This window comes from Ananas comosus, linkage group 19, assembly GCF_001540865.1.
Source record: "Ananas comosus cultivar F153 linkage group 19, ASM154086v1, whole genome shotgun sequence".
Lineage (NCBI taxonomy): Eukaryota > Viridiplantae > Streptophyta > Magnoliopsida > Poales > Bromeliaceae > Ananas > Ananas comosus.
Window position 1 is genome coordinate 1,119,616 of NC_033639.1, and position 25,898 is coordinate 1,145,513.

The 25,898-nt window shown below is 36.9% G+C and overlaps 3 protein-coding genes across 3 annotated transcripts; 2 read left to right on the forward strand and 1 right to left on the reverse strand.

Moving 5' to 3' along the window:
- On the forward strand, positions 694-8,612 carry LOC109724857 (serine/threonine-protein phosphatase PP-X isozyme 2). The gene is made up of 8 exons (XM_020253798.1): positions 694-903; positions 3,398-3,550; positions 4,615-4,677; positions 4,748-4,833; positions 4,944-5,019; positions 5,612-5,880; positions 7,630-7,708; positions 7,804-8,612. Exons 1-8 carry the CDS (start codon positions 763-765, stop codon positions 7,852-7,854), a joined length of 918 nt encoding a protein of 305 aa, XP_020109387.1. The 5' UTR covers positions 694-762; the 3' UTR covers positions 7,855-8,612.
- Positions 10,330-14,332, forward strand: LOC109724858 (protein IQ-DOMAIN 1). Its single transcript, XM_020253799.1, has 6 exons — positions 10,330-10,646; positions 11,144-11,491; positions 12,337-12,540; positions 13,007-13,120; positions 13,206-13,589; positions 13,688-14,332. The coding sequence occupies exons 1-6, from the start codon at positions 10,569-10,571 to the stop codon at positions 13,817-13,819; spliced, it is 1,260 nt and encodes a 419-aa protein (XP_020109388.1). The 5' UTR covers positions 10,330-10,568; the 3' UTR covers positions 13,820-14,332.
- LOC109725149 (fumarylacetoacetase) lies at positions 16,232-24,744 on the reverse strand. Its single transcript, XM_020254231.1, is given in 16 exon segments — positions 16,232-16,574; positions 17,678-17,803; positions 17,959-18,055; positions 18,225-18,289; positions 18,414-18,476; positions 18,587-18,657; positions 18,749-18,808; positions 18,895-18,994; positions 19,178-19,253; positions 20,661-20,735; positions 21,423-21,547; positions 21,637-21,695; positions 21,876-21,954; positions 24,504-24,617; positions 24,620-24,669; positions 24,672-24,744. Coding segments are annotated over 16 exon segments (1,281 nt in total). The 5' UTR covers positions 24,730-24,744; the 3' UTR covers positions 16,232-16,511.

Here is a 25,898-nt window from a genome sequence, read left to right on the forward strand (position 1 = left end):
GACAAAACTCCAGTTTTGCTTATTTGAGTACGCTAAGTCAATTTCTACATCCATTTTGTGCAGAAACGACTCCGACTCAGTTCGACACACTCTAGATGTATCGACCAGTCACTAATACTGTAGCCAATCCAATCCAAAACCCCGGAACACTACACTCACTTTAGTACCCTGTGGTTTAAAGTGTATCAATTTAGTACTTTATGATTTTATTTTTCTCTTTTCATTGGCTCCTCTGTTAATATTTCATTAAATTATATACAAAAAACTTCAGATATCCTATCTAGATTTATCAAATATTTACTTTAGTATCCTTTAGTTTTAACTTTGTCAATGATTTGACGAAAAAAATTAATAAAATGAATAATAAAAAGAGAGAAATGAAACCACAAAGTACTAACTTAATAATAATACACTTTAAAGCACATGGTACTCAAGTGAGTATGTGCGAAATGACAGATGTTAACTTAATACACTTTAAATCATACGGTACTAAAGTGAGAAAGTGTGAAAGGTATTTGAAGTTTGCCCCAAACTTTTGTGGTTACAAACACACTGGAGGTGACGATACCGTGCTTATGGACGGTATTCTCACCGGCCATATCTCCCCCTCTCTCTCTCTCTCTCTCTCTCTCTCTCTGAAGTAGTAGTCCCCTACTCAACCCTCTCTCTCTCTCTCTCCCTCTACTCTTCTCCCCGCGTAGAGAGAGAAACCCCGAGAGAGGGAGAGGAGGAGGAGGAGGAGGGGAGAGGGGGAGGGGGGCGATGTCGGATTTGGACCGTCAGATCGAGCAGCTGAAGCGATGCGAGCCGTTGAAGGAGTCGGAGGTGAAGGCGCTGTGCCTCAAGGCCATGGAGATCCTCGTCGAGGAGAGCAACGTCCAACGCGTCGACGCCCCCGTCACCGTACGCATCCCCCCCTGATCTCTCCCTCTTAATCTCCGGTCGCGATAGATTTGATTCGGTTCGGTGCGAGCTCGATGGTTCCAGAGTCCTCCGATTTTGCCCTAAAAATCGCAACTTTTTGTGTTCTCGAGAGGCCTCTATTTGGGATCGATTTGAATCGGTTTGATGCGAGTTCGATGCTTCTAGTGCCCGATTTTGCCCTAAAGATAGCACTTTTAATACAACCCGAATTACGACTGAACAATTTAGTGATGGGCATTATCTTGGTGATTTTTAACTGTCATAAAGCTTAATTTGATTCTCATGCTAAAAAAAAAAAATGATGTTGTTGTTTAATGGTGCCAAAATTTGTGTAAAGGAATTGATAAAAATACTATGACTTTTAAGAACTGGTTGGGCTTAAATCACTGACCTAAAGTGCTTAACCCCAAGTTACTCATGCTAGAGTGCTAGATTGTTTTAGATGTACCTTGAAATTTGGTTTTCGATTTCGATTTTGTGCCCCTGTTTCGCCAGGAGCTTCGCGGTGTGACAAATTTTGGAAAATGTTCTGTGAAAGAAAAATGGATGTTTGAGGTGGGAAGCGGAGGGCTTGGGCCGATAATGAAAATATATGTTAAGGAACCTCTTTTATCTTTTGAGCCCTAGAGGCGATACAGTGAATTTGTAATCTCTAAAAATATTGTACTCTTTATTTTCATAGTGAAGTTCTCTCTTCCTTCGCCCGTAGTTTGTTTTTCCCTATAAAGAGTTTTTCCACGTAAATCCTTGTGTTCCATTTTATTTTACTGTTTCTGCGGTTTGTCTACTTTGCAATCACCTTTTGTCATTTTCGTTTGTGCGCTCGTCATGACACAGATTGTAGATTCTTATGTATAATCCATTCTTTGTCCAGTGTAGGCTATTGGGGTGTGACAGTTACCACTTTTTTAAGCCTCGGCATCCTTGTCAAGAAAGATACTCACATATGTCCCAGACTCGTAGTTCCCTTCTAGTAAACACACATTTAGGCTTCTGGTCTCATATGATAGTACCCATGATAGCAGCTCTAATCCTATATGTAACAAACAAAAATAGTCCACTGCTATTAGCAACTTTTTGGGCCTAGACTGCTAGACCCCATTGCTTAAGCCTGGGTTCCTCCTTCTGAAGTGGTAGTCTTAATGTACTCGTGCATAATCCCTTCTCTATTTGATATGGGATTGCCGGCATGTGAATTACCACAAGTTTATATAGGAGAAAAGGAGGAATTAGAAAACTAATTATAGTGTGTGAAAATAGTTGCTCCACTTTGAAATTTCTTTCATTTAATGATAGTCTTCTGAAAATACTAGCCATTTGAGAAATTTCAGTTGTTTCATAAAGCATGCATAGCCCATAAATGCCCATCTTCGTATAAGTGTCTTTTCTTGTCTGCACTATTAGGACGTAAACGGCTTTCAAGGATCTGCCGTAATTATTTGTATTAAATCGTGGGGATGCTATGTGTGTACTATTTAGATCAAGGGCTGTTATGCTAATGGCATGGTCCGTGCTGCTGTGCCAGTGGCATGGCACGACACAGTGGCACGAGGCATGCTAACGTTGGCACTTGGCACCACTGGCACATTGGCATGTATTGGCATGATTTTTTAAAAATTTTTATTAAAAATTAGTTTCTTAGAGTGTTTTAATATCACTAATGGCTACAACAATAGTTTAACTATTATATCACACAATTTATAAGAACATAGTCACAGACATCTTAGTAACTAAAAAAACCATTTTATATATATTATGAAAGTATGTGCATGAAATCAAAATCAAAATCATAATTGGGTGAAAATTTATAAGAAAACACTACCATACATAACTTCACTAGGCTAAAATGATTTAAAAAAAGAGGAATTCTGTAATTTGTATTTTTTTTCCCACTAAAAGTTGGTCTTATTATGCAGTGAAACTTACTAATTGTATCAAATGTTAGTAGATTTGCAAGATCAACATATTTTAAGTATGGAAAAACTTTTGTAAAGCTTAAAAAAATTACCAAAGAATGCCCCAAAAAATACATTTTCTCGATAGGGTGTTGGCATAACCACGTGCCATGTGCCGGCACGGCCTTGGCACGGTACAGCACGGGTAGCATGGGGTGGCGCAAGCAATCCTTGATTTAGATGCTATGATACTAGACATGCTCTAATCTTGGTACTTTGAGGTCTTATAACTTAGTTCTTGAGTTTTATATATTTGTATGTATGTACCTATGTATGGTTGTATGCCGGCCTAACTTTATTTAGTTAGGTTCTGTTATATGTTGTCAGAACTCGTGGAGATTTCTTTGATATGCCAAGATATATTCATTGAGCTCCTCTTTACTATTTAATTTTCTTTTTCATAATTTTTCGTAGCCTTCGTAGATCACCTTACAAAATCTTAGTTTCTATTTTCTACACTTAAAGAGCTCGGATTAGAAACTTACATTGCTAAATGATCCTTTGATTGTGGTTGTCAGATATGCGGAGATATCCATGGACAATTCTACGACATGAAAGAGTTGTTCAAAGTTGGAGGTGACTGTCCAAAGACAAACTACTTGTTTCTTGGCGATTTTGTCGATCGAGGGTTTTATTCTGTTGAAACGTTTCTACTGCTGCTTGCTTTGAAGGTAATACTTCCTTTGCATGCCTTTCTTGGAATGTTGCACATTAATTCTTCGTCGTTGAGGCCATTATTGTACAATTTCATCTTCTTGTCCTTATGCTTTTAAATTGATTCCATGGAGTTTAACCTCCAAAATATAACTGTGTGGAACTCTACGAGGTAATGGTACGTCCTTTTTTTGCATGTAAACATGATCCTTTTGACATGATTTTCTAAACAAATCAAATTTTCTGCATAGTGCCATTAGAAATAACTGATCCCGGAGATGGAAGAAAGTAATATTCCTTGCGCTTTACTTCATTATTTTTGCAAATGAATATCAGGACGCAAAAGAGTTAGCCAATTCTATGTGATCTAAATTTTGCAACTGACCCTTTTCTTTCTCCCGAAAATCCTTTTCCTTTGTCAACTTCTAAATTTTCTTAAGTCATATAGCAATTTTGTGAACTCTTACTAGCCCTACTATGCTTAATGTTTTAAACATCAGGTCAGCCGCATATGTAGTCCCTAAATTCTTTGTTACGTTTCACCATCAATGGTTCTTTGTACTCCATGTGGTCAAGCCCACTTGTGGAATCACAAAAAAGCCAGCATGGCTATCAAGCAGTATGACTTCTTCCACAGAGAAGACTTCTATTCCCAGTGAAAAAAGGGCTTGTGATATTTTTTTTAAAAAAAAAGAGTTAACCCACCGAAGGCCTCTATGTCAGCTGGGATGTATGTACGTAAAGTGTGAGCTTGTATTCATCTTCCAATGGATGGACCTGATTGGCCTTTCTGTCAATCACACTAATCGGAGTTGGTAGTAATGATTATAGTAATTTTTGCTTGTATTAGTTCTCAGAGTAGGCTTCTTACATTTGAAAATGGAGGAGCTAACTGGGACTTAGCAAAGAGTCCAGGGTATAGCAATGCAATTAACCTGAAGTGTTGCTTCTGCCTTTTAATTGATACCAAGCTAGTTTGCACGCATTAAAAACCGTTCATTTTCTGCAACTTTTTTTCTTGTACAAGATTTGTAAATCCTCTTTCCTCAATCATATCCATCTATTTCCCTCAATTTTACAGGTTAGATATCCAGACCGTATAACCCTCATTCGGGGAAACCATGAAAGCAGACAGATTACACAGGTCAGGAACTTACATTATCCCTTTTTACCGATGTGTCCTTTTAATAGGTTCTGATGCCTCTTTTAACTAGGTTTATGGATTCTATGATGAGTGCCTTCGCAAGTATGGCTCTGTTAATGTCTGGAGATATTGCACAGATATATTCGACTATCTAAGGTATTCCGCTTCATCTTTCAATTGTTTGCTCTCAGCTATGTACTAGAAAGTTCTCTTCTAATTTTGGAAACTTGTGCTGGTTTATCTACTTATTTGTTTTCCTCTTTCAGTTTGTCAGCACTTATTGAAAACAAAATTTTTAGCGTCCATGGAGGTCTCTCTCCTGCCATCACAACATTAGATCAGGCGAGCACACTGTCCTTGCATTTTTCTCTTTTCTTCATTTGGGTTAAAAGGCATATTATAGTCTTCGAAGTTTGATCCTTATTTCAGCAACATCCTCAAAGTTAAAATTTAACAATTTAGTCCCTGAAAAAGGATGTCGCATTGGAGTATGTTATCAGGACAATCTTTGGACAGGCTTGTTTGACCCAATTTTAAGGTTTTGTGCTGCTTTATGAACTGCTATTTGAGGGTTTCTGATAGAAGGACTTACAATTTTACCGTTGAAATCTCTCCTACCATCTTTTCTCTGTAGCGGAGGTAGAAGGTCAAAATTGGAGCTTCTATTTTGGCCTCAAAGAAGGTTTTATTTTTGCCATATGGCTGCTGTGTGTGGCTATAGCTGAAAGCAAAAGCAGAAGCAGGGCTAAAAAGGTGCTTAAAGAGCACTTAGTTATTGCACAAAACAAAACTTTAGGGACTGAATTACCAATTGAAAAACTGAGCACATAACTGATATTTGGTTCAAACTTCAGGAACAAAGCTTCTTCGAGACCCTTTTATTATGTCATACTAAAGATCTTATTTTCAAAATTGGTAATGACCTACTGAACAGATCAGAACAATAGATCGGAAGCAAGAAGTACCCCATGATGGGGCCATGTGTGACCTCCTATGGTCTGATCCAGAAGATGTGGTTGATGGTTGGGGCTTAAGCCCTCGAGGCGCTGGGTTTCTTTTTGGTGGGAACGTAGTTACCTCTTTTAACCGCTCGAACAACATCGATTACATATGCCGGGCTCATCAGCTAGTTATGGAGGGGTATAAGTGGATGTTCAATGACCAGATTGTTACTGTCTGGTCTGCTCCAAACTACTGCTACAGGTACTTTGGACTTCAATTTTTGAAAATGTGGTTACTATTTTTGGTAACTTAACAGTTTGCCGCTACTTCTTGTGAGTTTATCTTTAGGAATTGATGCCGATCTTCACGTTTCTAACGACATGTATAATTAGTTTGCATGGTATCTCCTTATAAGATGCAGTTTGTTTTAGGTATAAATTTTGCAGAGAAAACTTGTTTATGCCAGGATTGCCGTGCTATTCCGGGATTGTTAGGAATAGAATCAAATTTTCATTTGGCTTGGTATTAGAGGGATAACTATGGTGATTAAATGGATAACTAATCAGTGGAGATAAAGTAAGGGACATAACTATAAAAGGTAGAGCTGGAAATTTTTCTTGTGTTATCCTTTGAATAATTCGGTCTCATCGGTCTCACTAAGACGAATTCTCAGTCACTTGCTTTTTTTTTCCCATGGGGAAATAACTTTGATCTCCCTGTTGCCCTTATGACAAGAAGGAATGTTTTTGCCTGTAGCTTTAGGATAACTAAGCTTGCAGAAATAATAACTTGGTTTGAAGTCGGCGAGTTATTGTCTCACATGTTTATACACGTTGCTGAAGTTGATAGAAGATCTGAATGGCAAGCTTTGGAGGGGCATTGATTTGTTGGCGTTTGCCCCTCTAATCAAATAATATGAAGGCATTTGGATTCTTGAGGTTATAAATGACATAAGATTCTATTGTGACCAAAAGAAACTTTAGTGGACTTGGCTCTTGGGTTTAATCTTGTTCTTGGAATATATAAAGGAGATCGTTTTTCTCAGACTTCCAGCCATGCTTTCAAAATATTTTTACCGTTTGCACGCTGTGTAAACATATTGGCCTGATGAAAATAACTCGTTTGCCTCGTCATATTGATGTTTGGTTCATCTGTATTGGCTTGGCTAACTGAATTTCATGGCACGCAACCATTTAAAATGGCTTTTAATGTTATGATATTGGTTTGGGATTTCTAACAGTTTCAGGCTCTCAGTTCTAGGTTTGACTACTCAATTCTACAGAAACATAACCTAAATTGATTAGAATTAATTTATAATCAAAGTAATTAAGATAAACACAAATTTTGCAACAGTTTGATAAAGGAAATGATGATGCTTAGATGAAATAAAGCCTAACAGACTGGTTTGATTCTCTGCAAAATTCCAGACTTTGGGATCAATTCTGGTCTTGATGCTAACCAAAGACAAATTTGATGCTTGGTTAAAATCTCAAATCAATTCCTAAGTCGGAGGAAACCAGCCATCTTACAGAGAGGCCAGACCATCGAGTTGAAGTAATTTTTTAGCATACAAGAATTATATGTTTTTGCCAGCTGATCAGGGATTGCTTGATTTCAAGTGTTGACATTGAACTATGTTCAATGGATTCATTCTTCACTCAAATGGTTCCATATATGTCATTTCAAGACCTTACAAAAAGACTCGATTAGCAAAGAAAAGTTCGTAGGTGACCTTCTGAGAAAGGAATTATAAGACGCTCGCATTTAATGAAAATTATATCTATGATAATAATTAGATAGGATTGCATGTGCCCTGTTGATAATGCAAGAATTAAATCGGGATGAATACCGTCATTAATTACTGGTAGAAATATACAGTTTGGAACAAATAATTCTCGTGGTCCAGAATTGAGTTGCTCTGGAACATTAAATCGCTTAACTCATAGAGCATCTGAGGTCCTTCCGACTCTATTTTCCAAACATTTTATTTTCGTAATGGGTGGCGTGCAGGTGTGGTAATGTGGCTGCTATTCTTGAACTGGATGAGAACCTGGAGAAGAAGTTCCGCGTGTTTGAAGCTGCACCACATGTTCGTACCCCCTTCCTCTCTCTCTCTCTCTCTCTCTCTCTCTCTCTCTTATATTGCCCTTCCTACCATTGGTGATTCATCCCTTCACTTTGCAGGAGTCAAGAGGTGTTCCTGCGAAGAAGCCCGCGCCCGATTACTTCCTCTAAGACCTACTGAGCATGCAAGACCTTTTCTTTCTATTCACCTTACTCTGCTTAAACGCGGCGGTACACGAGCTCATTATATTCTTGCTTAGGCTGGAGGAATTACTCCTGGGCCAACAGCTTATTCGAATCAGTTCAGCACACACGCCTGCGTGAGTGCGTCAGCTTTTCCTTTCTTTGATTGGAAATATATGCATACTTCTATAGCTCCCATTGCATGCTACTAAGCATGTTTGCAAAGTAAAAAAAAAAAAGAGGGTGGGGAAATTGTATTACGAGGGAGCAACAAAGCTGTGCATGTTGTAAAGGTTTTGACTTGGCCTCTTCTCTGATTATTTGGATAGTAGTAAGAGGATGTTTGAGAATGGTAATTGGTATGTTGAGATTGCTCATGAGGAGGATTACTCATACTCTTTTTGATCTTTGTAGAGTAAACTGCAGAGTTGGTTTGAACCTAATGGTTGGTATGTGCTGCACTGTGGTCTTGTGGAGAACCCCTTGATTTTCGGCGCCGTTTGAGATTACACCAAAAAATGACTTGTTTTTTGGTGCGCATGCTGCGAGATTGTGCTGTTCAGGTGGTTTTATGTTGTTTTTAAAGTTTAAGACTCTGATCTCTAATTGCCGTAGAGCTTCAGGTGGTTCTGAAGCAGTTTTCTCAAGATCTTGCCAGAGTAAGGATAGATACAAATTTAAAGTTTAAATTTGTGCAGTATGAATTTTGGTTTTAATTTGGATTGCAAATTTGAGCTTTATTAACATAAGACTGTTTGACCTAGCTGAAGCTTTTGTAGAAGATCTCCCTTACCAGTTTTTCTATTGCTGCTGTTGTTGTTGTTGTTGTTGTTGTTGGTGCTGTGGGATATTAAAAAGAGGCCTGAAGTGAAATATTGGTAGTTCAAAAGCTCCAAATTAAACCCTGAATCCAGGGCCAAAAAGAGATGTATAAGGGGAGGAAAAAAAAAATCTTTTTGTTATTCAATTAACCTAAAACAGTTGGCTAAAATGCAGAAAATTTTCCTAAAAATATTTGTCTTTTCATTTTTTTCTTTCTAATTTTTAAAAATTTATATTTTATCTTTTTAAAATTTTAAAAATATGTTTTAGGAATTACGGCGTTAATAGGGGGAGAAATGATCAAATTATCTTTATTTGTTTTATAAGAAAAAAATTATAACGAAATGGTGACGAAACTCGACGGAGGGGTTCTAAATGCATCATGCTAAAATTTTAAAAGGGTAAAATATAGATTCAAGTCGGAGAGAAAAAAAGGTGAAAAAAATGGATATTTACATAAGTTTTTTGCATTTTAACCCCCCAAAAAAAAGAAAAAAAAAACTTTGTCATTTGCTGTGAAATAAGAACATACTCTGAAAGGGGTAATGTATGGATAGTCCACTTATTTGATATTGACTTAGTATTGTACTTTTAGTATAAATAATTAAGTCCATAAAATATTCACATATATTGTGCTTTAGTGCCTAACAATTAAAAATATCCAATACTCTTGTGTTGTAAGGTACCCATTTTAACTCTATAAGCTGGTATAAGTAGCTAATTTATACTAAGAAGTAAATGGTTAATAAGTATATAAAAATATACATGAAAATTTAAACATCAAAGCATGTAATGGAACAGCTATAAACTTTCCCTTTGATATTCCCCATAATACCAAAACGCAAAATTTATTTTCAAAGTGCTTTTAACATTCTAGAATATTTTTTAAATATTACTAATAAGTCGGTATCGCTATTTTTATGCGACCGCTGAAGTGTGACGAGTTGAGCTATAACAATCAGCTCCTACATTTCATTACTAACTCATTATCAGCAGAATCTTACACATATTAGAATGAGAGAGACAAATGTCGGATCGTCAGTTTTAACTATTATTTCAAAATCTCGAGCTGGTAGAAAGATGCACCCAATTTACTTAAAGCGTATAGACACAGCGTCCATGAATCTCGATCGTGACTCGGCCCATCCCAGCCTCCAACTATTTCGAACATGACTCGATCCAATCTAACCTTCCGTCATTTCGAACGTGACTCAACTCAACCTATCCTCCCTCTACATGGCAAAATGCTAGTCTCTTTAAACCAGAAGAGAGAGAGAGAGAGAGAGAGAGGATACCAAATTAAGTTGATTACCAGTAATGGGAAGGATATGATAAGAGGGAGAGTGTGGAATATGCCTGCACCCAATACCAAGCAAAACCTAGTTAAGATTCCCAGCAGCAGCAGCAGCAGCAGGCCATGTGCAGTAGTAACTAAAAGTGCACCTCTAGAAGCCCCCCTCCCTCCAATCCCTTTTTTTATTTCTTTAACTCTCACTTTCTTTTGCTTCAACAACAAAACACTGCCCATCTCCAGCTCTAAAGCCACCCACATCCACCCCTGCAAAATTGTAAACTAACACATGGGGGGGGGGNAACATGATTATTACCCCCACAGTGCCTCCACAATGGCTCTACCAATCAAATGCTTATGCCTTTACACAAAGCAACAAATTTTTTTTAGAAAAAAAAACACAACAATTTCTTTGTAGGTAGTGTTCTTAAGGAGATAGATGCTCCCTGAGTGTTTAGTCCATAGTATACATAGTACTGTAGAGTGAGACTAGATCAGTTTTGCTACAATTCCTAGCATTTTCTTAATCTGGGTTTAAAGAGAGAGAAAGAGAGAGGGTGAAACCAATGTGACAGAATTCTCTTCTGAGATGGGTTTGGGTGGAGGTCTGGTTAGGAGAGTCTTCTCGAAAAGCCGAGCTTCTGCCGACGGGCGCAGCTTCAGCAATGTACAACTCTCTCCTCTATTGGCACTAACTCCTCTAAATTTCCTCACTGTTGTTGTTGTTGTTGTTGTTGTTGTTGTTAATGTTGTTGTTGTTCCTTGGCAGAAGTGTATGAGAATCCCTCAACTATAGTTACTGATACCTCTTTAACATTTAATTTTCCTGATTTGAATGGTCTTTGTTCAATTAAATTCAGAATCTCATTCAATTAAATAGTGGTTTGCAAAATTGGATTAGTTTTAATCACTTTTCAATAAATAAAATTGCAACAATTAATGGCTAATAGCTAATATAGCTGTTAAATTTGATAAGCATAGAAATTCAGATAAAAATTAAGAAGTTAAGAGGGTCAATTAAAATCTATGAACTTAAGAGGCCTATTTCAGATTAGTCTATTGGAAATTCAATTCATAAATCATAAGGATCATGAAATGCACAACAGAAGGATAAGATAAAGGGTTGAGTCTCTAATATAGATTTTTTTTTTTGCTTTCTCAAAGCATTTTTGGCTGCGGCAGGAAAGGAGTTGTGTTGAACATAAGAACAGATGGAGCTCAGTTAGACACTACCTTTGTGGAGATGAGTTCAATTCAGATCATGAAGAGGATGAAATAGCTTCTTCTAAGAGCTCTGAAGCAACTGTACTACAACCTGCTGCTGAAGCTTCTGCAGATGATGGAGAGGAGAGCATTCATCAAGCAATTAAATCAGAAGAGCATGAAGAAACAAGCACTGAGGAGGAGAACTCATCATTATCGGCAATGACGTCGACGAGAACGACTACAAAATCATCGAGGGAGGAGGAGGATGCTGCAATCTTGATCCAATCTGCATTTAAAGGCTTCATGGTTAATTTTTATTACTCGAGAACTTACATTAGATATCTAGAATAAGATGTATTAACATAAGTGCATACTTTTTGTTATTCTTCAACTCTCATTTTATGTGTTACTTTCTGACTAAACCGCAGGGAAAACCCCCCTGTAAATATCATGATTTTGGAAAAACTTCAGAAACATTCCTGTGGTTTACCGCCATTTCGATTTATGTTTTCACTTTTTGGTAGCGCCTCTGTTATCTCCTCCATTAAAATCATTATGTGCCGCAGATGTGCATTGTAAATCGTCGTTCTTGCCATCGGAGACTCTCATAAAACGATCAGGATTATGCCCTAGGGGGTCACATGCCTTTCTTATCGATTTTTCACGCCTTTTTTATCGATCTCCGTGGGACATCTCCAACGCATATATGTGGCATATAATGGTTTTACCAGAGGAGGTAGCAGGAGTGTTAACAGAAAACGAAAACAGAACCCACAGGGTATTTAAGTTATACAGTTAAAACTATATGGTACTAAAGTGAAAAAAAAGTGAACCACAGGGAGAATATCTGAAGCTTTTCCCATGATTTTCTCATTAACCCCTAGGGATATAAAAACCTGCATTTTATTGTCATCTAAGGAATACCAATGCAGGGAGAGCAAAGTGACAAAAATTGTAGTATGAGGAGGTTAAGTTTATAGCCTTAAATATTTCAGTGTGGTAGTGTGCAATTCACAGGGGGATTTCCTGCAATTCAGCTTTACTATTTGTTGTAATCTCTACTTAACAAGTTATTCATAGCCTTTTACTAGCAAAAGAAACCTCTCTAAGATTGAAATATTTCATCCCCACTTTCGGTTCTTTGATTTCAGGTGAGACGGCAACTTAAACAGATGAAAAAGTTAGGTGAAAGAGATGAATCTGGAGGAACTGGAAACCCTGATTCTGCGTCGGTGGCTTCGTCGACTGAAGTTCAAGTAGGAGGATCAGTTGACACACTTGGATTTAGTGAGGAGAGTGTTGAAATGCAGCAAAAGGTGCAGCAGAGAGCTCGGCCGCAGGTATTCAGGGTGAAGGTAAATCACTAGCCCTTGTTTTCTTTCCTTTGTCTGTTTATTGTTTTGTTTCTGTAACATGTGGTCTTTCAATTTCGTTATTGTAATGTTTTACGTAGAGTTGTTCGAAATAGCATTGTAACTTAGTTTTTCATTAGGGCACCACGAACAACTAGCTGCTTTAGCTAGAAGCAGAATAGAAAGATTCAGATTGGAGCTTCTGCGCTTAGGGCCCCAAAAGCTCATTTTAACATTCAGAACAAGAGCTCTCAGAATTCCTCCGTGCCAAACATCGACTATACTGCTTCCCGAATAGAGAAACTGTTCTACAAGCCATATCAAATAGATGTAGAAATTAGTATTAGTTAGTAGTAACTCATGAGGATCTCCCTACCCTAGCTGATAATCGAAAAATCTTGTTCATACAAGAAAAATACATCCAAATTTCAAATGGTGATTTTGATGAATCGACTCGACTCATTTGTAGGAAGAGTGGGATGATAGCACAGTGAGCTGCAATGAATTGAAACTGCGAATCCAAAATAGACTCGAGGCGACAAATCGGCGCGAAAGAGCTCTTGCCTATGCCTTTTCTCAACAGGTAAACCGAATAAATCAACACACTAGATTCAAAATGTTAGTATGCATTTTAAGAAAACAATGCTTATCAACTGATTCAAACTCAGCTGAGAACCTGCAACACGAAGAAGAGATTGACTTGGTCCGACCAAACCGAACCCAACATAGGGTGGAGTTGGCTCGAGAGATGGATGGCAGCTCGACCTCCCGAGAGTTCATCGGCGGAGGATTGTCTAAGTAAGCACTTCGACACGATTTCGATCGAGAAGAGATCAATTTTGATCAAGAAGAGATTCGATGTCGCAATCGAGGAGAGGGAAAGTTGTGGGTCCAATGATGTATGTGTGAGCTTTGATGGTAGTAGCATCAGCACACCTTATCAGACTCCTAGAGGTGGATATAGACATGTTAAGAACAGGTTGAAGGCTACGAGGAGTGTTTCGCGGAGGAAAACCGCGTTCGACTATCGTTCCGCCACAAGATCAAGGAAAGTAAGATTCAATCCATTAGTAGCTTATTTCTTGTGTGATTCAATTTCTTTTTCATTAATGTGAAATGTTTTACTAGATATTTTTCTTTTTCCTAACAGGTAAGCAACAAGGAGCATCAGAGAGGGGTGGACAAAGGAAAAGGAAACAGCAACAACAAGCAAGAACAAGCAAAGAACCAAGCGCAGGACGAGGACTATGATGCTTATTGCGAACTTCCTCCGGGGTGTTGATTGAATAAAGAGCTTGTCTGGCCCCAAAATTGGATAAGATAGGATAAGAAGACAGTTAAGATGGGACAGAAAAACAATTTAATGACTCAAAAGGCATTGAAGTTCACGAGAGGTTGGTTTATCAAATGCCTCAACCTGTCGTGACATCTGACGTCTCCGAGTTGCTTAATCCTCTCTCTCGCTGAACATAATATCTCGTATTATCCTATCTAATTCAATCTTGGTGCTAAGCAGGATGAAAAATGTACATAGGTTTTTCATTTGGTGATGGCTTTTTCTTGAACTATTGACCCAAAAAAAAGGTGGTTTGATTGAAGCCTACATCATATCTCTATGAGATTTACTATAGAAGGAAATTCATCCAAGGGACATGATATTGCATGTCATGTCACATCTCATTACCACTTTAGTAGGCTTGCCTTTGTAATAATGATCTTCGAAATTAGGGCATTGGCTTGCTTGGATGCATAAATATCTTATTCAGTACTAATCTCAATGTCTCTTTTATGTGCACAGGTGATGTGTAATTGGTTATTGAGGAGTAAGAAAACACTAGAATACTTCTAGAAATAGATTAGACCGTTTACATTTCTACACCATTTACAATGATAGAACATTTGAATTGATGATCGGTACCGTGAAATTTGACTTAGACTATATGAACTTCTTAGCTTCGGAATTTTGCAATTTTATGACATCATATGCGTATAGTATTCAAATGGTCATGTAAAGTATATGCGAAATCACTTTATCACTCGGCAAATGATATCGTAAAATCGCAAAATTCGGAACCTAAGAAATCCAAATAGCCTAGATAAAATTCGATGGTACTAGTTGTCGATTCAGATGGCGCATTGCTGGACTAAAATCAAACTTCCAGATGCAATAGTAACAAAAATATAAACTATACAAGGTATCACCAGATAAGTTGTTCCAATATCTAAACAGGCCCCAAAAGTGTAGTAATCACATATGCTAAATCTTTCAAGAGATGGTAAAAGAAAGGTACCTGGAGCACTCAATCATGGAGGTGTGTTTAAGCCAACTTTACTGTTAGAACTTAGAAGAGTAGGAATCATTCAACAAAATATAATTAAACTAAAGGAGCTTTTATGCATCTAGGCCAAATAATTGAGATGCTAGGGTCTGTAGTTATAACGACGCGACCTGCTAACAATAATAACTCATTGGGCTCAACCCGCCGGTCCAAAATACTTAAGCCCGGTTATTATTACTAGCGTGAGGCCTCATATATTCTAATCAGAATTATTTTTCCATATGATGTGGGACTATTGGGGCATTACAAACTTCCCCTGTTTAGACAATGACGTTCTTGTCAAATCCAAACCCAGATCACAGACATACAGATCAGAATTACCAGGCGATGTGAGATTTTAGAGGTGGCTCTTATGGATTTAAGAGGTGGCTCTTACCAAACATGTTGGTGTAGCACTTTGCCCCGCATAGCACTTAGCTTTCACATTTTCGGCTGGTTTTCAGCTCTGATACCAATTATAACAACCAGACTAGCTAGCAATAATAACTCATTGGGTCCAACCACCAACCTAAAATGCTTAAGCCCGGCTATTATTACTAGCGTGAGGCCTCATATATTCTAATCAGAATTATTTTTCTATCCGGTGTGGGACTATCGGGGCATTACAGTAGTAGTTGTTGCCTTTACCCTGAAAACCCTAATTTCATGCAATTCATGGCCCACAAGAATGTATTCTAGCTTATCCACTAGTTCCATCAATCACTTTTCAGTGCACCAAAACATGATAATAATCAAGCGCAACTCAGAAAGGATGTCTCCAACTGCTACAACTCTACACACAGATACATACAAAGCCCTAGTTTCATGCAATTAATGGCCCACCATAATGCATACAGCTTATCCATTGGTTCCATCAATCACTTTTTTAGTGCACCAAAACATGATAATAATCAAGCGCAACTCAAAGGATGAGTCTCCAGCTGCTACAACTCCATACACAGATACATAGGTACCAGCAAAATCGGAATTTTCACACATGCCCTTTCAGACCTTAATTTTTTTTTACGTAAAAACATATAGAACTTATCTAAACTATGGGCCATTTTAATTTAGCTGCTCAACCTTTTAAATTTTTTATTTTACTACTCAACCTTTCAATTTGTTTGATTTGAACTTGTAAAGATAAACGACACATTCAAATTTTGAAGTCAAGTGTTGTTGACTGACTCAAATCAAACAAATTGAAAAGTTGGATAGTAAAATCAAAATTTTGAAAAGTTGGGTAGCCGATTCAAAATGGTCCATAGTTCAGATAAGTTTTGTGCATTTTTACCTTTTCTTTATATATATGCCCTTGCACTTAACAGAAGATGCCCCTCTTTAAGAAACTTCTAAGACAAAAGTAACTCCACCAATGAATCATAAATTCCCAACTAGGTGGTGTAAGTAGATTATATATATATAAGCCCATTTAAATGTCATGGACAATTGTGTTTTATCAATATAGATGAAGTTGCCTGTCTCATAAAAATGCGAACATGGGCGCTGCAGAAGCACATTTACTGCAGCTAACACATAACATTCGTATAATAGAAAAAGTTTCTTTTTATTACCAGCTTGTTGATGATACAATAAGTGACAGTCAAAGCCGAGTCGTATTACTAACTCACAAAGGTTCTATGTTGCTGGCTTTTCTCAGGATAATGACGGCAGAACCTTCCCAGTGCAAGTCCCAAATCCTATGTTGTAATCTTCGCCCTGCAAAATATTGCATACAGATCAACTTTGGCCATTAAAATAAGCAAAAGCTTTAGAATTATTAACCCATAAACTGATATAGTAATGTTCACATAAGAAATGCTACTTCTGCACCCAAAAGCGGGGCGTAAATTGTTCACCCACTCATCCAAGGGTTTAGACACCCTTTTTGGATTTTTAATATTAAAAGAAAAGATTGATAAGACTAGTGTGGAAGTATTGACCCTTGAATGGTTAGGGAGTAAGATTTACGCCCAGTTTTTGGGTAGCATTGCCCTATTTATATATCATCTACAGAAGAATATAGACTTCAAACAAGCTATTTACACAAATAAATATTTATATAGTAATACTATACAAAGCAAAGATAAGGAAAAAGGGGAAACAAAGAAAAGGATAAACTTCAAAGAAGGGCCGAGTTCGGATAAGGTTTTAAACTTTAATCTACATGTTTGGGTCACGTTTGATTTAAACTTGACACAAAATCTGTTAGACTTCAGATTTAAATTGGATTTTGGGTTAAGTTTAAATCGAAGTCCAACCCAGGTACGATCAAAAACCAAGCTCAAACTCCCACGGAGATGACAAAAAGATCATTATGGAAAAATGGAATGGCAAGCTCAAAGCACAAAAGTGATACATTAAAGTACAGGGCGCTGATTTGAAATGCACCATAGCACAGGGCCATATTATAGTTTACCTTAAAGAAAAAGTGGCCACCTTTGCGTCACACAAAACTAATTGTAACTAACAGATAATATTGGAGGTTGGCATTTCATTGTAGCACCAACAAAACAGGTATTTGGAAAACACGTTGTAATTACAGTGCATATTATACATATTCTGCCTGAGTTGTCAAAATGATCAAATGATTTGCAATTTATGCAGCCAAAATTAGCTTCTATGAGCAATATATGACAGCCTGAACAATTAAACTACAGGTACTCTAACGATAATCAATCACCCAATAATAAATAAAATCACGACAAGATATGGCAGCGAAACGCCTATTGCTCAACTTGACTCAAACTGAAATTGAAACTTTTCGATTTTGAACTTCCCAAAAAGTCATCTCAACAAAATAAAGTTTGGCGACATCAAACCTTGGAACAAGCAGTAAAGGTGACTTCATCTCCATCTTCTAAATATTTACGGCTTGAGCTCCCTAATGTAAGCGAATTTTTTGCATTCCATGTCAGCTCTAGCAAGCATCCCAAAGATTCTGGTTCCTGAAATAACACTGATGTTAGAATAAACCCAATCAAGCAACCACCAAAAAAAAAAAGTTCTAATTACAAAATTACAAAATTTTTAAGAAAAGGAAAGAGGATATCTTGATGAGAGAGATATTTTTACTACTATCACAAAACAAATTATTTCTTACAGGTCCGCTGATGGTTCCGGTTCCAAGCAGATCACCCGGTCTTAAGTTGCACCCATTAACAGTATGATGGGCAAGTTGTTGTGTCACTGTCCAATACCTGAAAAATTGTAGCACAGGAGGTAAACAAGTCGTAATTCTAAAAACCATGTTTTTTCATCATACTCAGGGGGGGTGGGGGGACCTAAGACAGCATGTAAAATGTTTAATTGGTTATGATGTGAAAAAGAAGGTTTTCACAAATTCAACATGAGGTGGCAAATTCTTACAGATGCTTAAAGTTACTCTTTGTGATGACTGACGGATTGTCATGGCCTTTAGGTTTGATCCAAACCTTGCAGTAAAAAATATAGCATGATCAGAGCATACGGTAATCTCCTTACATCTTAAAAGCATTTTGTTGTCCACAATAAACAACTAAGCAAACTGAATAGAAAATTAGAAATTAAAATACCTACTTCCAAAGGAATGTCATAGTTTATATGCTTCTTTTCTGCTAAATATGGCAAAGGTGGAGGATCCTGCAAGTAAGAGCATATTAGCTGTAACTAGAATATGAAATTCATCACTAAAAACTGGGGTATATATGTGCATTTTTGAAATCTGAAGTATGAAGAAGAGTCCAAAGCACCTGTATTGGTGCATTGCAAGCAAAAGGTTCTAAAGCATCTAAAGTCACAATCCAAGGTGAAATTGTTGTACCTACCATAGAAACGAGATTTGTAAGATGATAAAGATAAAAATTAACACAAGCGAAGTTATTAAAAAAAATAAAAGAAGTTGAGTTAATCACCAAAGCTCTTTCCAAGGAAAGGCCCAAGAGGCACATATTCCCATGCTTGTATATCTCGCGCTGTAAAGATACATCACTAGTAGGTGAAAAGAAGTCCATTATTTACTCTTAACTAAGGGAAGTAAAACAAAAGAAAAGAAAAGTACCACTCCAATCATTCATTAGTACCAGTCCAAATATGTGATCTGCTGCATTGTCGACAGCTATTGGTTTGCCCAACTCATTTCCTGGCCCAACAATAGCCGCCTAGAAACAAGAATTTTAAACATCAACGAGATGATTATGAACCATAAAGTAATCATACTTAGTAAAACATGCATGCACAACCTAGAATCTGGGCAAAAATGAAATCCTCTATGGTGATCGAGTCATATGTAAAAAGGGAATGAAAATAACTTAAGTACAAGAAAATAAACACTATGGGCTAACCATTTCGAGCTCAAAATCCAGCTTCTGAGAGGGCCCAAAATACGGTAGAGAATTTCCTGATGGATGACCTTGGCCTCTGACAAGAAAATTGAAAGAGAAGGATCTTAGCTGGCTATTTGAATCCTTGTAAAACTTAGCTAAAACAATATATAAAAATTTAAACAATGTTCGAGAAAAAAATGTTGAGAAGAGAATTCCAAACATTAAACATCTTCTTAGTGCAAATATAGCCTAATTTAAAAATTATATTAATTGGTTGAATTCAAGGCCAAGCTAGACTTACTTGGTAAAGCCAGTTAACTATGTATGTATCAGATCAGTCAGATTTGACCCTTTAATGGCTTAATTGCACATCCACTGAGGACTGACGAATATTGCCAGTTCAACTAATAGACAACAAAGAGGCATATTCTTTTATATTATTTAGAATTAAGAAATTGGGTAAGTTCAAGAAAGAAATTTGTTTGCTGCAGCACAATTCTGTAAATTGTAGGCACAAAGCCAGTACATTTCTTTACGTCATCCATCATATCATCAGCTAGTCAAGCTTTCGTGTAAAACATATGAGAAAAGGAGATTAAGAGATTCTAGCTCCTGTTTAAAAAGAAAATAAAAATAAGTGGAGCACAAGGAGAAAGGTTGAGCAAGATTTCCTCAAGGAGCTTCCAATTATTTGTATACTCCGCTGCTGCAATAATCACTATCTGCAGGAAATCTATTATCTTACTCTGTACATTTTTTCTATTTTTTGAGGAACTTCCCACTATCCACTCTATTTATAAGCCTCAGCTAATGCATTATTCGGTATGACTTATGGCGCAACTCTTGCCAGATTTTGTTTTCGTCATGTATTTCAACACCACTTTCTTTTCTTTTTTCTTTTTTGAATGGAAGTATTTCAACATCACTTTGAGTGGATTGGCATTATAGATTGGCAGCTGATAACAAAATTAGTCAATTGTCAGCATTCTCAAATTAGACTAATGCTCTATATTATGGCCTTAAGTAAATATGATGAGAAGCATATTTAAATTTTGTTATAGTTATCCAGGTCCAGGATAGGCTTAGATTGTGCTAATCAAGCAAGCCTAAAGTAGAAGAAGAAATACTCAGGAGCAAGCGGAAGACGAAAAAATGAACAGAGCTTCACTTGAATGCTTAAGCAAGCAAGAAAGTAATGTTACAAAATCTTTGAGCGTGCTATGAATCTTCATGAAGGACAAAGATAGGCATAAATGCACTTATGAATGTCAGAAATGCAAGTGTCAATTATGAGTCAGCTGTATATAGTCTAATGAGAATAACATGCATAAAAGAACAAACAAGGATATCTTAAACATCTAAACGGGAAAAAAAAAAAAAAATTGTAGCATATGATCTTTTGGTTGATCCGATAGTTGGAAATGGCCAAATATATTTCTCATTACAACATCAAAGTAATATTTAAACACTGAATACCAAATTCCTTTCGTGATGTGCACACCTTGGACGAACAATATCTGTTCCAGAGATTACTATAGATGATGCCCGTCCATGATAAGCTATTGGAAGATGAAACCTGAAAGTTCAACCAAAAAGTGAGCTTAAGAACTCCATGAGCTGCAAATAAACATAAAGTACTAGCTCTATATGTGGCACTCAGTGCAAGTGTAGAGAACAAGAAAAACCAAAAGAATTATTAGGCACAAAGAGTAGAAGGAGAATTGCAGCACTAGGGCTATACAAGCAATCTATTAATCAAGAGTCAAAAAATAAATAAATAAATAACATGAAAAAAAAGGTGACAATGGAATGTATAAGGTCTTCAACCAAAGAAATTGTTCTAGACACAAAACAATTCTGCTTGTACCATGAACTATTGCCTTCTCCGAATAAACTCGAACCGTTCAGGAGGAAAGATAGCATCTATCTAATTAGTCATCATTCTCTATCTCTTGGGTACCTAGTTCTTATTTCTCCCATCCATCGTCATATTTATTCTTTCTGTGACAAACAACCACATTGATCCACAGTTAACAGAATTTAATGTCCCAAAAGTCCTAATCTATTTTCAAGCAGCAACAATCAAACCACTAGCATTACCACCTAATATCACAAAAATAAAGCATCTTAACAGTTACTCGACAAATCCAAATTTGTACTCAGTTTATAGTCTTTCACAACTAGTGGCCAAAAAGTGCCTAAATAAACCACCAGAAGAAGTACACATGATGCAACGTGCATATAAAATAAACCGAAACTTTACCAGTTTGGTGCGATTGCATTTTCTGGTCCTCGGAAAATTGTCCCGCAATTCTTTGCATGGTACATAGATGAAAAAAAATCTGTGTAGTCCCCTATTACAATAGGCAAAAGCATCTCTACCTCACTCTGCTAGGTCAAAAGATGGCATTAACATCTCATTAGCTGCGGAAAGAAAAAATGGGCAGATAAAATCTCTAGGCAAAAGTTACTTATACCATTGGCAGAAGGCACTTTTCCCTTAAAGTAGCATTATCACGTAATACTGGCTCATCGGCTGCAAAGGAACAAATAGAGGCACATAATTTAGACAACTATGATAACCAAAATAATTTGAACATGGCATGAAAGTAGAGGAAAAGAACCATTTTTCTAATAAGATGGTAGAAAATTAACATAAGCAAAGAGTAAATTACAATATAAACATGCTCGTCACCACAAAAAATAGCAGCTATACCTGACAGAATTTTCTGGAGAGTGGATCGCGCCTCCTTCCAAGCCGGTCGCCCCATTTCAAGAAACATGTTGAGAGATGGCTGTTATTATAACAACTAGTCTTATGTCAGTTAACTGGAACAGTGCTAACACATTCAAGAATCAAACATAAAGTTCAAATATATCCCTACAATTTGAATTGAACACTCTAATTACTATCAAATTAGTATAAAATAAAAAGGACAAGTGTTTTTTGCAGTCCTTCAAAGTTCGTAGTGTCATAATATCCTGTTGCCTTGGCTAACTTAATAATCTACAGTCACTAACCTTTCTCCATCCAGAATCATCAAAGAAACTAGTAAGACTATTCGTAGATAATATCCTATGAGCTTGAATTGGTGGGTCACATGGTATATTGGTATTAGAGCTAGTTCTATGCCCTATCAGTTCCAAGAGATCATGAGTTCAATCGCACTTCCGCATTCAATGGCAAAAACTTATGTTTGTTTCTCTTCTGTTATCTACCCTGTTAGTGCACGTGGCGTAGTTCACCTAACCTTATTCTATATTCCTCCACTGTTTGCTGAAAGATTAATTTTTTTGGTGATGCAAATTATCTGATCATAAAAATAGAAACCATAATTTGTCTGCAGGAACACTTTTGACTCTTCCCAGAGATTAACACAAGTTCAAATCCAAGAAAAAAGAATCCAGAAATTATTCCCCAGAACAAGTCCATAGACCAAAGTGCTATGCCAAGACATTCTCATTGTTTGGTGGGTGAGAAAAAGAATATAGGAGGCACGGCGCAAACGTACGGGTAACTTTCACCCCTATAAAAGAATTTCAAAGATAGTTGGTGCAATTCGCCAGTACCTCTATTCATGGGTAGGTGCTTAAATGGTACTCTTTACTGTGAATACCCAAAATACTGGGTTATTTTTTGTGGAGAAATTGTTGCATGGACCGCGGTATGTAGACCGGGGTCTGCAAAACTCAATCATATTTTCTTGGCATCAAGTAGTTGCAAAAATTAATTACGCTAAAAGATCTATTGTCATTGCCATTGCACAAAATAATAATAATAATAATAACAACAACAACAACAATAACAATTATCTAAAGTCATGAATTTTAAGATACGTCAAGATACAAACAGCGCGTTTGGTTCAGGTACAGAATCAAAATCAGAATGAACTAGGATTGTAATCTAAAGGGAAAATTGCACATTTGGTCCTCGAACTATAATTTGTTGCAATTTCTAGCTCGAACTTTCGAAATTATTGAAATCAAGTCATATATCCCAATTTAGTTGACTTATAAATGTATCACTAATGTGGAAGTGAGGTAGTCTTGTTTTGATTGGCGATGCATCAGAAATTAATATGTCACGTTACTTTTACATCAGCGACGCATCAACATTTAATCAACTAAATTGGGTGGCAGAACTTGATTGCTACAATTCTAAAAGTTCGAGGAAAAACTTACAACATATTAAAGTTTGAGGGCCAAAGCGTCACTGGCCTTTTTGTTTGAGATTTTGGCCTTTGAGGTTTTGGCCACAGCCGGTGTATAGACCACGTCCATGCAACAATAAATCGTGGTCGATACAACAAGAAAAATGCTTCCTGTACGCCCAAAAAGGAGGGTGCAGATCTTACACCCTCCATCCTAGGATTGAAAAAAATCCAAATGGTTTTTACTAAGAATAAAAAAAATTAATGCGACAAATAGAGTATCAATGGCCTTGGGATAGAGTGAGTGTAAGATGTACACAGGCAAAAATAAAAAAAAAAAAAAAAAAAAATTACATAGAGTTTTTTGAATTGTACCATTTTTATAAATAAATTATATGAAAGGAGTTCCAAGGGTACATATATGNTTTAAATTAGCATTTTTGGGGATTGCTCTCGATGGGCGCCACGTGACTCGCAGACGTCCATCCCACCGTCCCTTTTCCTTCCTCTACTTCTTTCTCTCTCAAAAAAAAAAAAAAATGACGTTTTTTTAATTTTTGAGGAAAAGAAAGGGATGGTAAGATGGGCACCTGCGAGCCACACTGCGCCCATCCGGAGTGTCCCCAAAAATGCTAATTCGGACACCATGTCCATACAATTTTTGCCCGATGTACACCCCACTTTGGGTTGTCCCTGCATACACAGGGGACAGTATACAGGTAAAAACGTATGAAGACCCCTCAACTATAGGTAATTTCAAATGGTCCCCTCAACCCCTTTTTTTCAATTACTCTTACCCTCTAGCTTCTAAATTCTTCTGCTTTAGTGTTTATACTTAGTTAACTAAAAGGATTTATCAAATTTAATGAGTCTATTAGTCATTAACCGTTAATTGACCAAGTTAAATTTACTAAAAAGTAATTAGAGTCATTAAATTTGATAAATTCCTCAATTTGTTTTGGCTAAAATCACTTAATTCCAAAAATTAAGAAGTTAAGATAGTCTCTCTACACAATTTTACCAAGTATATATGCATCACGCACATCAACTGCTTCAATATACCAGGTCCCTGCACTAATTTCTCCCAAAAAAATCTCAAAAAATACCAAATTAAAAAAAAAACAGTGATGTATCGAAAATGCAACGAGAGAGAGAGAGGGGGGTTAGGGTTTTGTGGAGGGGGGGGGAGGGACCTGGAAGAAGCAATCGGAGCCCTTGAGCTCGGGGCCGTCGAAGAGCCCCGCCGCGGCACGCGGAGAGTCGAGCACGAACTCCCCGATCGCCACCCCCGGCCTCGCCGCCGCCGCCGCATCGCCGCCGCCTCCGCGCCGCCCTTGGGGCGGAAGACGCCGAAGGGAGGTTCTCCGGCGGGAAGTGCGAATCCCGATGCACCTCCACGAACGATCTGCGACAACCCATCTCCCCCTCTCTAGAGAGAGAGATGAACGAACAAAGAGAGAGAGAGAGATAGAATGAGAGGACTAGGCTGGCAAATGAGCGAGCCGGCTCGCGTTCGACTCGCGTTCGACTTGATATTTGGCTCGCTCGAGCTCGACTCGAAATTAAATGAGCCGAGCTTTAACAAAAAAAAAGGCTCGAATTCATTTCAAGCCGAGCTTGAGTATACTCGGCTCGTTCGAATTAGGCCCGAAAAGCTCGAAAAGCTCGAATATATATATATATATATATAGTAGAGCTACTATGCTATCAAAAGTATAGAGGATCTGGTGCTTTCGATTTTTTGATTCTTAGATCAACCCCTTTAATCATTTTTTATCTTTGGATCAATACTATTATTATCTTGTAGGGACCACTCAATCCTAGGGATATTATTTAATCCTAGGGGGACTGCAATCATCCCAACCATACAATTCTTAATCAAAGGGTCAAAAATTCGAAAACATCAAATTCTCTATATTTTCGATAGCATAGTAGTTCTACTATATATGTATATTAAAAAATATATAAATATATTATATTTTAATTATATATAGGCTGAGTGAATAATCTTGAGTTTAGTTAAAATTTGGCCAATATTGTTGGCCCATAAAAACAAAACCAATAGACAAATAAAAGAGTAAAATTTCACTAAATTTATACATTTTTTCTTTCTTTATTTATTTCACAGAGCTCTAAATTTTCAATATGTTTCTCTCTTTCTCTTTTTCTGTCTCTCACCCTAAGTGGCCAAGCCGGAAGCTCTCCAAATTACCAAGTAACAGCATATACCCACCGTTGCCTATCTTGCTATTAATTGTATGCTTGAAAAAAATATACAGAATATTTTTAAAGTAAAAAATTATTATTTATATAAAATTTTAATTTTAGTTATATATGATTGGATAGTTTAATCCAATATTTATCTATATAATTTATTTATTTTTGATTGCATAAATGAAAATAAATAATATAGAAATTGAAGGCGAAAGAAAAGACATGTGAGGCGGAAAAGATTAGATATTCAACTCATAAATTTTTTTTTTCATATTATAATACTATATTTTATATAATTATTTTGTACTTTGAACTATTTGACATATTTTTGTATCAAATTATAGATAATATTCTATACAAATTAAACTATTGAT